At 41.6% G+C, this 15,712-nt stretch overlaps 1 protein-coding gene across 1 annotated transcript in view; it reads right to left on the reverse strand.

Annotated features, from left to right (window-relative positions):
- Positions 1 to 354: 354 nt before the first annotated feature.
- Positions 355 to 15,712, reverse strand: part of CDH23 (cadherin related 23) — a 537,909-nt gene continuing 522,551 nt past the window's right edge. The window contains exons 60-68 of the mRNA XM_087932328.1: positions 13,526 to 13,782; positions 13,168 to 13,265; positions 12,471 to 12,591; positions 10,449 to 10,528; positions 9,514 to 9,554; positions 8,736 to 8,796; positions 5,999 to 6,128; positions 5,136 to 5,258; positions 355 to 1,454 (exon numbers count right to left, since the gene is read on the reverse strand). Coding sequence (XP_087788454.1) covers positions 1,125 to 1,454; positions 5,136 to 5,258; positions 5,999 to 6,128; positions 8,736 to 8,796; positions 9,514 to 9,554; positions 10,449 to 10,528; positions 12,471 to 12,591; positions 13,168 to 13,265; positions 13,526 to 13,782 — 1,241 coding nt within the window. The 3' untranslated portion in view covers positions 355 to 1,124. The remainder of the gene's footprint in view (positions 1,455 to 5,135; positions 5,259 to 5,998; positions 6,129 to 8,735; positions 8,797 to 9,513; positions 9,555 to 10,448; positions 10,529 to 12,470; positions 12,592 to 13,167; positions 13,266 to 13,525; positions 13,783 to 15,712) is intronic.

Consider the following 15,712-nt stretch of genomic DNA (forward strand, 5'->3'; position numbering starts at 1 on the left):
AGATTTTCTTTGTGGACTGCCTTGTGATTTTCTGTGAGTAAAACTTTATTTGCTATCAGTTCGGACTTGGCAGGCAGGACGTGGTGAAATGCCAAGAATATTATCAGTTCCAAAGAACTAACTCTGTGAAGTCTGAGCCAGCTTGCCTGCCTGTGTTTGTGTGTGTGTGTACTTTTTCATCTTTTCGGAAAGAGGAAAGGCGAGACAGAACATGTTACTATATTGATGAATGCAATTATCATTCTGATTTTTCTGCTGGAGTGTGTGCATTCAATCTAAAGTAATCCTAAAACCTATGGCAAAATGGTTAACATGACATTTGGGATGGGAAAAAAAAGGACACACAGATTAACCAAACTCATGTGTAATGTATTTCTGGTTCCTTTAACAGACCATTCCAAAAACTCTCAACACATTATTGTTTGAAATAAAAGAAGAAGAAAAAAAATTACACACCAACACTCTTGACATTCAGAACCTTAATTATCCACTCTGTTTGGTTGCTGAAATATTTTTGTAAGCCAGCAAAATGAAAACATGGCTTCAGGTTTCTTTTTCGGGAAATATGACAACACGGATTAATGCTGAACAGATTTATGGAGCTTCCTGAAGGTTATCACACCACTACTGTGTGTCAGACCAAATGGAACATCGTATAGAATCATCTTAGCTGCATTCAGGTGGTAGCCATCATTCCCTGCTACCAGGGTGTCAGGAGAACACATATTGATCCAGTTGAGAGAACCTGTTATAGAGCCTTGTTGACCCTACTGATGGAACATGGCACCGTGATTATTGCAATTCTAGCTTTAAGTTTATATCCCGAGGCCTCCCACAGCTTTAATTTGAAACACTTTATATCTGAGAACAAAATTAAGAGAGCGAGTCCAATCTTTGAGCCTCTGGTCCTCAGAGCCTTCATCCCTGGAGCTAGACTCTTCAGGACTGCTATAACAAAAGGATGTCTTGTCTCGGCCAGATTTACTCTGGAACAGGCGATGGCCTGGCATTGAGTGACCCTGCCCTCTTCTCTTCCCTTTTGCCCTTTAGTCTATCCTCCTGCTGCAGGAGTCTGTGTAGGCCCAGGATCCCTTGGAGGGCTACACCAGGGATGCCACTTCTAGTCATAACTCCGTGATTTCCAGTGGGCTCTCCATGATCACTTCTCTCATCTTGTGCATGGGGGTGGATTTGGCAGACTCCGTACGGGCGTTTCTGTCACAGTAGGGCCCACCTTCCGCAGTCAGTGTCTCTAAGGAGCGAGCTAGTATTTTCTGGTCATCCTCAGGAAGGCTGTTGAGGTCCGAGGTGAGGAGTGTGCCTGTGCTACCATGGACTACATGGACGCCATCAGGTCCCCTGAGCTCAACAGGCTGCTGATGCCGAAAGCGAAGGCTCCCTTGACTGGGGCTTCTCGGTTCCTCCTCCTCCTCATCCAGATCATTCTGGATCAGCTGGGGAAAAAAAAAACGACCAACATATCACGTACTTTGCATTTTCTCAAGCTGATTTTTCCGCTGTTTTCAATAGTAAGAATATTGCCTTTCCGCATGAATTAGAATAGACTCCTGCTGGGACTATTCCTGAAAATCCTGGTTACATCTAGAACCTAAGGTGTGCCTCCCATTTCTGCACATGCAAATGTGAACGTCTTTCTTCAAGCTATTTTGCAAAGCGACAAAAATTAGGCCCTCCGTTTCCCTTTAAAACCGACCTACTATAGGCAGTTAATACTATATACTTACCAGCAAAGGGTATAGAACCAGGGGTGGGCTCCTGGGGGGGTTCGCAGATCCCCTAGCTAAGATTCTGCACAGTTTGTAGAACCCCCAAATCCCGCCCCTCCTATCCCAGGAGTTCCCAAGCGGCCCGTTTTGGATGCAGGTAAGTACGGGGTGCACGCAGAGGCTCAGGCAGGGCGAAAAACGGGCCTGTTTGGGAAGTTTGGGGAGTCCGAAAATGAGCCTGTTTCAGAGACCCTCCAGAGCCCAGAGAGGCTGTTTTCACCCTACTGGAGGCTCGAGAAAAGCTTCCGGAGCTCGGGAAGGGCAAAAATGCAGCCCCCCCACCCACCATGGTGCAGGAGACCAACCAGGCCACACCCACCATGGCCACACCCACCCAGCAATTGGACCGAAAACTGCTTGCTAAATTTTTTGAAGCCCAGGCCTGTATAGAACTAACATGAATAAAATGAGATCTATGAAAGATGTTTTTATAAAATTATTATATAAGAGTCTTAAAGAACCTGCACTTCAGCTTTCTAGCTGATGCTAGGTCTGAACCTCACAAACAAACTGAATTGGGGGCACTTTTTGCTTGGCCCATTCCCCAATGCAGTCCAGACGAACTGGATACTGTAGTGTATTCAAATACAGACTTCTAATACTACATTCCTATTGGTTATTTAATACAGCGTAACAATTGGTTAAGAACAAGTTCCAATTGCCCGCATAAGCGGCGGGAAGTTTAAGCACAGGCCATTGGTTGCGAGCGGCGAGCAGCCGCTATAAAAAGGGCTGCTGCGGCTCGAGTTCAGTTGAAGTTACTGGTTGCTAATAAAGAGCTGATTTCAACTCCGGTATCCGAGTCTGCTTTGTCTTGGCGATAGAACAGATACTATATCCCCTTCATACACTCTCTGCCTGCAAATTCGCTTCTTACCATTCTCAGATTAGATTCAAAACTGCTGCTTTCCAACCGTAACCATCGTAGGCCTTTCAGTGTGGATGGCCTTCAGAACTTGGTTCTCTCTTAGTAGGAGGACCAGCAGTGTCTAGCATGCACACACACACACACACACACACACACTGCTTTGGCTGATTGCTGCTCTGGGTTGAGTTGCTGTGTACTTTGCTATCACTTGTTTATTTTATTTGTCCAATTTCTGCGACTGTTCATCTCAGTCAGTGGTGGGATTCATATTGTTTTACCACCGGTTCGGTGGGCGTGGCTTGGTGGGCATGCTTTGCGCGTGCACGCAGAGGCTTTCCTTCTGACCTTCTCCTGCAATCCTGAACTCTCCCTGGGTCTTCAGCAGCTGATGCACAGCAACCCGCTGCGCTGTGTGATGCAGCTGAGCATCAAAAGCAGGAAATGAAAGTCAGTATGGATCCAGGGCAGGTGGGCGGGCCCAGCAGCTGATCGTTGGAGCGAACCGGTTCGCTCCCAGATGATCATTGGAGCTACCGGTTTGGCTGAACCAGACCGAACCGGCAGAATACCACCACTGATCTCAGTCAAAGACGCTGGGCAGTTGATTTTCTTTAAAAAAATAATAATAATGGAGGATGTTCCAACTCATTAAGTCAATGAGCTATCCTTAACCCTACAAACTCAGCCCTAGTAGACCATCTTTGGGTGTCTTTCCAAACTGTGTGAAGCAGTCTCCCCTTGTGTTTATCTTCTACCCACAGGCTCCCCTTCTCTTTTTGAAAAAGGACTGTAGGGACACTGCTAATGTGTTTCTACGAAGCATCAGTTCTCCCTTGCTGCACTTTCCATGGGCCTACAGGAATAAAACAGCAATCTGTTCCTCGAGGCTTTGATAGCACTGGAATTATGTTGGTACCATAAACCGAAGAAAGAAAAAAGGGATTGCATAAATGTTGAAGAAGATAAGGTGGGAAGGGGTGGAGGGTAGGACACCCATGTGTGTAAACACATGGGAAAGCAAAGGAAAACATGGGAAGAATCGCCAAAAAGAAAAGGCTGATGTTAGTAGACCAGGTAGTCATAATCGAGCCAGTTTGATTTATCTTCTGTTCATAGGTGGGCAAGAAGCAAGGAAATTACTATCAGGTCTTAGGGTGGCCATAGTCTGGACTGAGCACTAGCTTGGTTGTATTGCCAACCCACAGCAATTGGGATCGAGATTTCTGAGGCTGATTTATGAAACACTGAGGAGCAGTATAGGACATAGCAATTTTATACTTGAATTTCCCAAAGAATGAAGCACCTATATTCCCACAGATGTTTGCTGAATTAGCACTCACATTATCACCTTGACTCAAACGGCTCACAGTTATATTTTGACTCTATCCAATGGGATATAGTCTCTCTATCCTTTATCGAGATCCCAGGTTTGTATTTTGGCATCCCTCCAAATAACTATCCTATCTATTTTGGGCTACAGTTCTCCCAATCCTTTGTTACCACTGACAAGGATTGTTGTGGATAATGAGATCTGAAATACACGAACATCAGCAGGTTGCATAAATCTTTGGGAAAGACATATTCACTCAATTTGAGCTCTAAAAGGAATTGTTTAATTTGGTTTCTTCTTAATTTCTGGCATTTTAGCATGGCAGACCAAAAAACAAAACAAAACTGGATAGCATGGTAACCAACGGTAATAAAACACATAGAAAAATAACATTTCACCTGTTCAAATGAAGAGTATTAAGAACTCCCATCTTCAATAGAGTAGAAATAACCAAAGTTGATATTTGGCAAGCCTTTGCTCTTGGAAATTTAGAACTCCAGAGAAAACTAGCTGCAAGCACCGTATAATAGGTACAGAAGGATTCAGCTCTGGAAAGATAAAGACACACCAACCCAGTGGGCACTGCAAACATTTTCTTGAACCCCATGCACACACAGGCTCTACCTCAGAGACTGAGGACTGGTCCCCGTGGCTGGTGGTAGCTTTATGCACCATCCGTTCAGCAAGCAGTCTTTTCAGCCGCATGTAATCGTCCAAGACTACCTTTAAAAGAGACGCCTGGAGGGATGTGGGAAATGGGCAATGGGAGATATTATACTGCATTCTTTCAGACTGAACCTGACATTAACTGGCCTAGGGAATCCTCATGAGAAGTTCCTCTAAAGCTCAATGGATATTTTCCCTCGTATATTTTTAATAGCGGAACCAATGATCTGAAGACTACCTGAGATTTAGAAGAAATGCTTTTCAGCTGTCTCTGGTAAATGCCTGCATTAAATGGACACTCAAAAGTTCTATACGAAATATACACCAAATAGTGTCAAAGAGTCAATTTATTTTTTTTAAAAAAATAATTTTTTTCCTCTGACTTTTTATGCAAAAGTCTCTTGCAACCTACATGGCAACAGATGATATTTGCTGGAAAGCTGCGGATTATAATGTCAAGGATATTGATGGCATAGATACGCACCTTGATAGGCCCTTCTCTCATGATCTGGCCCAACTTTGCAATGTTATCGTACTCCTGAATAGCTGCCCTCAGGTAGTGATCCTCTTCTGGCTTGGAAGCTGAAGGACCCCGTCCAAAGGTTCCCTAAAAAGAAGAAACTTAGAAGAACTTCTGTGGCCTCAACAGGCCTGAAGGAAAGATCATAATCGGGTTTTTTTTTTCTTGGAAATTTAACCCAATTCAGTAACTGTTAGAAACTTTTTGTGTAAATCACTTCTGCTTTTTAGTGGCAAACTTTTTTGGGTCAAACTTAATTATTAAGGATATCTGCAGCAAGTTGAATAAAATTACATCAGTATAAAGGAGCAAATACAGCGTCACATTACCTCACAGACAACTTTATTAGTTCTAACTTTACCAATCTGAAACAATTCTAAAGCTACTATCCTAGTTTTGTGCTAAAAAAAACACCTTCTGCTTTGGTTACCAGCATTTAGGCTTACCAAAATTGTAACAAATATCCTGACATAACAGGATAGTGAAGTTTGACATGGAAAGACAATTCTACATTGCATGGAATCGTAGCATAATAATAATTAAAAAAGAATATTTGTTTACTATCCATTATGATTTTCTGCAGCAAGTAGAGTTTTTGTTTAAAAGATAAAATGTGCAAAATAACACCTTAATGAAAGTATTCCCCTCTTCAGTGATTAACACAAGTACAAAACAGTTGGGATATTGCACCTTGCTCCTCCTGGTTCCCCACGTGTATTCATGCTCACATTAGTCCAATTTTCCCCTACCAATGCTACTTCTGGCAGAGTTAGGCCATTAGGCTGGCGGTTTTTCAAACCCTTAAAGCTACAGAGCTATCATCTCACATGGGTCCTGGTGGGACTATTCCACAGGTCTGTGATTTCACTCAGGTTCTCAGGTAGATCATCTTCATGTTCAGCCTGTGCTGCCAATTCCAGATTTCTGCAGAACGGATCGAGCCACACAGGGTTCGCTCTGTCAGGGATAGATGAAGCCTAGAATGAAACCCTAGCCAACTTGGAACACTCAAAGAACACACCAGTAAAACGGGATTTTTAAACAGAATATATCAATATATGTAACAATACATAAAGGGAATTGGTATGCCTAATGAAAAGAAGAATTAGGGGCGGCATGATAGCAGTGTTCCAATATTTGAGGGGCTGACACAAAGGGGGTGGGTGTGTGTCAACCTATTTTCCAAAGCACCAGAAAGCAAGACAAGAAACAATGGAGGGAAACTAATCAAGGAGAGAGGCAATCTGGAACTAAGGAGAAATCTCCTAACAGTGAGAACAATTCAGCAGTGGAAAAGCTTGGCTTCAGAAATTGTGGGTGCTTCAAGGTTTTTAAGAAAAGACTGGACAGTGACTTCTGAATTTGTATGGTCTCCTGCTTGGGCAGGGGGTTGGGCTAGAGGAGACCTCCAAGGTCCCATCCAACTCTGTTATTTTGTTACACAGTATAGTGTTAAAAGTACATGCAAATGTATATATGGCGGTAAGGTGAGGGGCGGAGCTGTGGTTGTATGTGCATGCAGAACAACCAGCTCAATATGAGCCAGCAGTGTGCAGAAGCAGCCAAAAAAGCCAATGCAATCCTAAATTGTATTAACAGAGGGATAGAATCAAGATCAAGGGAGGTACTAATACCACACTATAAAGCCTTAGTAAGACCACACCTAGAGTACTGCATCCAGTTTTGGTCACCATATTATAAAAAAGATGTTGAGACTCTAGAAAAAGTACAGAGAAGAGCAACCAGGATGATTAGGGGACTGGAGGCTAAAACATACAACAAACAGTTGCAGGAACTGGGCTTGGCTAGTCTAGTAAAGAGAAGGACCAGGGGAGACATGATAGGAGTCTTCCAATATTTGAGGGGCTGCCACAGAGAGGAAGGGGTTAGGCTATTTTCTAAAGCACCTGTAGGCCAGACAAGAAATAATGGATGGAAACTGAACAGAGAGATTTAACCTGGAAACAAGGAGAAACTTTCTGACAGTGAGAACAATCAATCAATGGAACAGAAGTTGCCCTCGGAAGTTGTGGGAGCACCATCACTTGAGACTTTCAAGAAGAGGTTGGACTGCCTTTTGTCAGAAATGGTGTAGGGTCTCCGGCTTGGGTGGTGGGGGGTTGGACTAGATGACCTACAAGGTCCCTTCTAACTCTGATTATCTGTTAAATCTGTTAAATCTTAGCCAAGCAAGATTGATTTTTGAGAACAACATTAAATATGGAAAGTCACTTGACATTTCATTTCTTTGGCTGGATGATGTATGTGGGAATTTTACTGTGGCTAGTGTTACCAAATACCTGCCATGGAGGCTTATGTTTGAGAAGAAATTAAAAAAAATAGTAGCTTAGTGGTCATGAACAGGGGTCCCCAATCTTTCGGACCTCAGGGACCACTAAATTCATAATTTTAAATCTCACGGACCACTAATATGATCTGCCTAATGACCAGCTGGGTGGGGTGTGGCCAACTCGATGTCACTCAGGTTGAGGGGCGCCTCGCCAGTCTCTACTCACCCCTCCCCTCCCAGCACTCCTCCCCGCCCTGCCCGGGCTCCTTAGGGTCCCAACAGGAAGCAGCTGTTGGCGCTAAGCAGCCACCATGAGAAAGAGTTGGCCAAACAGTTGGATCAGTTCAAATTGGATCGGACCAGGAAGGAGGCTCAGCAGAAGCCCCTCACTGAGGACTACGAACATAGGCTTTCCAAGCAGAGGGGAGACCTGCTTGAGGGCAACGCCAGGTACTGACGCCTGGAGGCTCAGTGGGCTGAGATGGTCAGCCAGTTCCAGGAAGTCCCACTGGAACGAGGCCCAGTGGCGCATCTCTCCAGCCTTTGCCCCAAGGCCCACCCCAGGAAGCTGAAACAGACCCCAAGTCAGAATTTCTGTCCCCCCTCCCACCTACGCAAAAAGACCCCAAAGGGGCAGATTCTCTGCAGCAATGCAAACATTCATTGCACATATGCTCATATCTGGCCCCAGGAGTCGTAATTTGAGGACCCCTGATTTAGTCTAATATAAAAAATGCAAAAAAAAATTCTGCGCACCACCAACATCTTCTCGCGGACCACCAGTGGTTCACGGACCACCAGTTGGTGACCGCTGGTCTAGAATTTAGGTCAAAGGCAAAGGCAGGGTTTTCTCAGCAAACTCAAAATTATTATTCGCAAAACGTTCTGCTTCAGTCCCTTCTCAGGCAGGGCAAGCTAGACAATAAACGGACCCCTGCATTTAACGGGGGTACAGGAAATGGGGACTCTGGCAGCTGATTGTGCTAATGAGAACAAGTGTCATGTCTTCTACTAACTGGATCTTTCTTTCCCAGAGTATTCGTGAAAACAGCATTACTTGAAATGGGAATGGACTCCATTCCATGACAGCGATGATCTGATGGGCACCTGAATCTCCAGTCGTATCATTTTTCAAGTAGTCCTGTATGAGACCTTTAAATCTTGTCCAGACATGGAAAAAGTAACCTGATAAGATTTTAGTTGAACCTATTTCTATGTAATATGTCTAAGATTAGAACTAACTTGGGATTCTTGTTTCTGAAATCTGAACTTACCCATCAAAGGAATATTTATTTGTGTTTGGCATATCCATGATGTCCATAAAATCTCGGTTACCTGCAAAACAGAATGTGTTGAATTTACCAAGCATAATTTATGCCAATTAGTTTAGAGTTTTATCTCTTTGTATTCTTTTAATATGGCCTTTCTGGGGTATGATTTTAAAAGTAGACTCATATCACCCAAAATTTAGCAGTGAATCTTTTTCCTGCCAGTTCTTAGAATGTCAAAGCAAATTTTAGGGACCGGCATTTACTTCCGCACTATCAGTTTAATCTGAAACGTGGAACTTTTCTCCACTTAGATAATATCAATGCCAATTGTTGCATTCTTGTGTTTTCTCTATTGTCTATCTAATAAACATGAAAATAACATCAACAAAGAATAATAATAAACCTGCCACAGGGGACAGAAACTAAGCAAGCAATTATTAAAGACTAGGCAAGTCACCTGGACAGAAAAATAGAGTCAGAAATAACAAATACGAAGTTATTGAATATTAACAGTGGATTTCTGATGAATAGAATCTAATTATATTCTGTATTAGCCTGTGCTGGTTAGATAAGTATTATTGGATATTTCAGCACTTTATACATTGCTGTGGGCATTCTTTACTTAATTTACTTTTTAATTAAAGTTGGGAAAAAAAAATCCTTTAATAAAACCAAAGAGACAATGTGGAAGTCTTGTATAAGTCAGTGTTACGAATTATGACATCCATCAATTAGCATTTCCCCTCGTGATGAAAAAATATAAATTTTCAATATTGTTTACCTGCGGAACCAGCCACAATTGCTTTCAATTTTCTTTTGTGTCTGCAAAATAATAAATAAAAGTAGTAATCAACAGGCATGGGCGTGAATATAAATATCCTGATATTTCTTCCTAAGCTTCACATGAATTTGATCAGGCTTCTCACCAACTGCTCTTTTTTCAAATAGAAAAACCCTTTGCTACTGGAATATTTTTAGCTAAGGCTGTCCTTATTTACTTATTTGTTTATTTACTAGATGTGTATCTTATTATACACAACTCAAGGTGGTACACATCATGTTTCTTCCCCTTATTTTCTGCACAACAGCAGTTCTCTGAGATGAGTTGGGTTGAGAGAGAGCAACTGGCCCAAAGTCACCCAGGCGGTTTCTGTGCCTAAGAGAGGACGAGAATTCATGGCGCCTCAATTTTGAGTCTAGCACCTCAGCTCCTCAAAACAGTCATCGTTTTAAAATCATGGGTTGATCAGCACAACGTCTGCAGATTTTCCCCCACTGCACAGCCTTTATCCAGCTACGGTAATGACCTCGTTTCAGAGCACAGTAACCAAAGCGATCAACTTTTGTAGGCTTCAGTCTTATTTAGCTTTTTATTTGGTAAAAGACTAGGATAGTATTTGTGGCTAGAATACTAAAAACTACTACTTCAAGGTTAGAGCATTAAAACAAGCAACCCCAAATAGCTTTACTCAAGAATGTCCTGAAAGCATGATTAAAAAACGTGGCCACAATGCAATAATTGTAGTTCCTCCTATTTGTGATGTGAAATGTGGCTGCCGTATTGATTTTCTTACAGTACCCAACCGACAGTCCTGGGCTTTACTTTGAGAACACTTAATTTGCTCTTCTGTTATTATCATTACTACCATTATTTTAATTGTCATTTGACTACGGTATTTGAAATATTCTGCCATCGAGAGACAGATGGCTACTCACGCAGTTCTGTAGTACCAATTCATGAGGATAAACAACATGGCTGCCAGGAAGAGGAGAATAGCCAGAATGATTATTGCCATCTAGAAATGACAAGAAACAGGAAAAAAACAAAAAAACAAAAAACAAAGCAAACCATTGTAGCGGGGAGTGGAATTTCTAGAAAAATTCTTGGCCATCAAATTTCACCTGCCTTATGGCCCTGACTGGAGGGTATCATACTTCCAAGATGTGCTCATGTTCAAGGCACTGAGGGAAAGAGAAACATAGTGTATGGCCAATTCAGCATTTGGTGCCAGATTCCATTAATCTACGTGAATTGTTTCATCTAACCGTCTTCTCCCTTTGACTTCATCTACTGGAATACAAATGGGGTTAGACCTGGAGGTATAAATGTTTCATGTATAAAGATGTTGTAGCAATGTTTCAGCAGAATCTCATCTGCCATCATCAGGCTTCTGTTCATCATCAGAAGCCTGATGATGGCAGATGAGATTCTGCCGAAACGTTGCTACAACTTTAAAAGCACAACTACAATGACGTGGGAAAATACCTGAACAAAGCTGAATACCATAGATAGATAGATAGATAGATAGATAGATAGATAGATAGATAGATCGATCGATCTTTGGTTATTCAGGTTTTCTCCGTGTAAGATTGGAAGTATTTAAGCAACGTTTCGATGAAGTCTCATTCATCATCTTCAGGCTTGTGTCTTCGGCTCTGTGCTCCTCAGAGTGAGAAGCACAGAGCCGAAGACACAAGCCTGAAGATGATGAATGAGACTTCATCAAAACGTTGCCTAGATACTTCCAATCTTACGCGGGAGAAAACCCGAATAACCAAAGATCCACATACAAATACCCGCGAGAACCTCAGAAAACAATATATATATATATATATATATATATATATAAACTTTTATTAGCTTTCATTAGCATTTGAAGCTGTATATTTTCTATCTTCTTCACACTAAACATGTGTGACTTTTAGGACACTCGTCATACAATAATGTAATTATCTCAATATTGTTTCTGAAATTTTCTGGAGGATACAGTTCATGTTCATTATAGTAATTGACCAACATGGTTATCTTTATGCTACTACAACTATCATTATCATAGCCTTTAATGAGAGGAAAGGGTGCATCATAGGGCAATAACCAAGACACGTCAAATGGGCTAACTTAGACAATCTTTCCAAAATCCAGGATTCATGACTTCTGAGAGAATGAAATTTGGAGAGAGGGTGGCTGCTTTAGCGCTTCTGGTGGTGACTGGGCTGCTGCTGGAGTCACTGGACCTTCATTTTTAACTTTCTGTGACAAATTCCCAGTCAGTCTCACAATCCCTCAGTCTCTCACCCACTCAACAGCAGCCACTTATCTGCTTGCCTGACATGGGAAGGGAAGGGAGGGAGAAAGGGAATGACAGGATGATAGGGAAGGAGGCAGGGAAGGAAGGAAGAAGGAGGGAGAAAGGGTAGAAAGAAAGGGAGGGAGGGAAGAAAGAAAGGGTGGAAGGGAGGAAGATTTCCAATGTTTTCTGTCAGCTTCCTATAAGGAAACACACTGGGGAAGCCAGTTGCTCCTGCCCCTACTGGGGTTTTTTGGCCTACCCATGATCATTCTGTTTCTCTGCTGATGTCAGGAAATATCTCTGAAATGACGTCCCAACAGGGCACATGTTATTTAAAACCTGTAAAAATCTAAAACGATAAAGTACCAAGGAAATTACGAACCAAAGGGAAAGCTAAAATAGAGGAATCAGTGAGTTTACCATGTTTGAAACCCTTAATTATCTTTTTTCCTGGTTTTAATTGCTGCTAGGTAAAGTCTAACACTAGTTGTGATAAACAGTGAAAGTAGAAAACGAAGAATAAAATAGTTCATTATGATGTATAGAGCATGTCATTAAAGGAAGCATGAAAGTTTCTCAACTATAATGGCCATATGTACAATATAGTCAAAGAAGATCTGGAAGTAAATTATGCTTAAGATATAAAAGAAGGTAGCCTCTAACTTACCTGCAGTGTTGATAAGTCCTCTGAAGCTCGGGTTGTGATGGCTGGTTGAACATCTAAAACATTGTAATTTCGGAAGAGATTTTTTAGCTGTTCTTTATTCTCATCAATCATCTGTATGACTCTGAAAAGATGGTTAAACATTTCTTAATTTTTACCATTAATTAAGGCTAATAAAATACAGAGTTCATTACACCGTCTCATTAACCATCTCCTCCCTGTATACTCTACATATCCTAAATGTATACCTTATAACAGGAGTGGGCAACTATGGCGCCTTTATGACCCGTGGACTTCAGCTCCCAGAATTCCATGGTTGGCTCAGGAATTCTGGGATTTGAAGTTCACAGGTCATAAAGGGGCCATAGTTGCCCATCCCTGTTCTATAAGGTTCAAGACAATCGGCTTCAAAAGCACTTTATTAAGTTGTAAAAGAGAAAAATAGAGTGAATAATCAATGTGTTATTTTATTTGATTGGCCATCTGTAATCAGCAGGGAATTTAGAGTCAGCTAAATTCAAGAGGTTTTGTGCATAGTAATAACAACCATAGTAGCAGTAATATGTTTTGAAAATAGCTGTCTAATCAGAAAAGTGATTTGTTTAAATGTTTCTTACAGTCAGAAGAGACTGCCCTTGTTGGCACAAGATCAGCTAGTTTGGGATCTGCCGATCAATGCATATCAAGGTAGAATGCTTACCTTTCTACATCAAGTATCCTATTGGTCTCTCGGTTCACCACATGGATTAGCAATTCCGTTTGGGCAAAATTGACACGGCCTTTTTTGTCAACATGGAACTACAGGATGAAAAAAAAACAACAACCCAGACTATTGGCAGAGGTTTTGTTTTCCTTTAGCTCAGAGATCTCCAAACTTGGCAAATTTAAGACTTGTGGACTTCAGCTCCCAGAATTAGCTGGCATAGCTGGCTGGAGAATTCTGGGAACTGAAGTTCACAAGTCTTAAAGTTGCCAAGTTTGGGGACCCCTGCCTTAGCTCAAGGATCAAGAGCAGAACTTATCAGAAAATCCATATGTTCCATTAATGCGAAACATACCTGCACGTCATCTGTATTGACAATGGCCCCTGTGATGTTGGACAGCAGGCTGATAAATTCCTCCTCAAACTGCCGTACTTTATCAGGGATCTCATTGATTATGATCTTTACCCGTTGGTCGTCTCTCAGGATATAAATTCCCACAACTGTGGTGTCATTGTGGCCAGCCAGATCAGAAGCCATGACATCCACCACAAAGTAGCCAGGATTGTAGGCAGTGAACAGATCGAAAGTTCGAAGAATTCCATCTAGGTTACCTTTAAGAAGAGTCAACAGTTTGCCAACATATTCGGAATCAACACACTATAGGACTAGTCTGAGTCCCCTTTTTTGATATTCTTATTTTCTAAGAGCAGGAAATCTTTTCAAAGAAGGGCGAAAGATTTAAGCGTAGGATCTTGCAGTGCATTTTAAAATAATGGTATCCAAAGGGAACTGATAGTTATGAATAAAACAATAAGAAATTAGCTGCCTCATTCTGAAATTAACTGATCGTAAGTTCTTACCTTTGTGGAACCAAGATCTATTTAAACAAACATGAAACAGAAAGATGAGTAATGGAAGCTACGTTTGCTACTACCCATTTAATCAGGTCAGTTAAAATTCTAGCAGATGGACTTGTGCAACTTTGAAAACTTGGTTAGTGTCAGCCTTGGTCCGACTGATGCTTTATCATCCTGTATAAATTTTGCCTATTTGGTTATTATTTAAGAATTGTGTGAGCGTAGTAAATAGGTAAATTCAATAATCAGGTTAACTCTTTTGGGCACGAATGCTGTGAAAATCTTGATTTCATCTGTTTTCTTAGAGTCTGCATTATTTTATATTTTCAAATAAACCTTTAACAATTCAGTGTGACTTCAACAAAGATGCACCAACACCACACTGTATTTATTTGTTAGATGGGTATCCGGTTTTCCCTTCAGGAGTTCTAGACTTCCTTCAATTTTATTATAATATCACAACTAAATATTTATTTTATTTATTGATTTGATTTGTCAATTGCTTACAAGATAATAGGTATAAGTATAAACATGAGTAACAATACAGGAAATAGGTACAAATAAATGGGGACAAAAGGACAGGGACGGTAGGCACGATGGTGCACTTATGCACGCCCCCTACAGACTTCTTAGGAATGGGGGTGAAGTCAATAGTGGTTAGTTTGAGGTTAAAGGAGTGTGGGGTTAGAGAATGTAACAACAGAGTCAGGTAGTGAGTTCCAGGCATTGACCACTCTGTTGCTGAAGTCGTACTTTCTGCAATCAAGTTTGGAGCGGTTTACACTGAGTTTGTATCTGTTGTGTGCTCTTGTATTGTTGCGTCGTTGACTGGTAGGACATGGTAGCAGATAATTTTGTGTACTACGCTTAAGTAAAATAAGATCAATTAAGCTGAGGAACAGTGATTGGTTCAAAGGTAGCAGTTGAGTTTTCTTATCTCAACACAGCCTCATATTGAAACTTCCCCAGTTCACATCCAACAGCCTAGATCAAGGGTCTTCAAACTTGGCAAGTTTAAGACTTGGGGACTTCAACTCCCAGAATTCCTGAGCTAACATGACTGGAGAAGGAATTCTGGGAGTTGAAGTCCCCAAGTCTAAAAGCTGTCAAGTTTGAAGACCACCCCCTGGCCTAGATCATAAGGCCTATCATGCAAGACGTTCTCTGCATAACAACTGTGTTAACTATTCATCTGAAATATCAGTGTGAAACAGACCTCTGAGATCACACGAAACTTCAAAATAGATACAGGTAGTCCTCAACTAACAGCAGTTTATTTAAGTCGACTGTCCAAAGTTACAAGAGCACTGAAAAAAGTGACTCATTACCATTTTTCACCCTTGCAACCTTTGCAGCAGCCTCATGGTTACATGATAAAAATTCAGATGCTTGGCAACTGGTTCATATTTATGACCGCTGCAGCGTCCCGGGGTCATATGATCCCCCTTTTCAACCTTCTGTCAAAAAAAGTCAATGGGGACAATGGTGTTGCCAGGGGTGGGATGCTACTGGTTCTGCCCGGTTCTATCGAACCGGTAGCTCTGAAGAGCAGCAGACACAGAACTGGTTCTGTGTTTGCTGCTGTTTGGGCCCACCTGCCCGCCTGGGCTCTTACCTGTCCTTTATTTCCTGTTTTTTCAACCTCAGCTGCTTTGTGCGGCACAGCTGAGGTTGAAAAAGCAGG

This window comes from Pseudonaja textilis, chromosome 4, assembly GCF_049901715.1.
Source record: "Pseudonaja textilis isolate UNSWEBS1 chromosome 4, rPseTex1.2, whole genome shotgun sequence".
In the NCBI taxonomy this organism is placed as follows: Eukaryota; Metazoa; Chordata; class Lepidosauria; order Squamata; family Elapidae; genus Pseudonaja; species Pseudonaja textilis.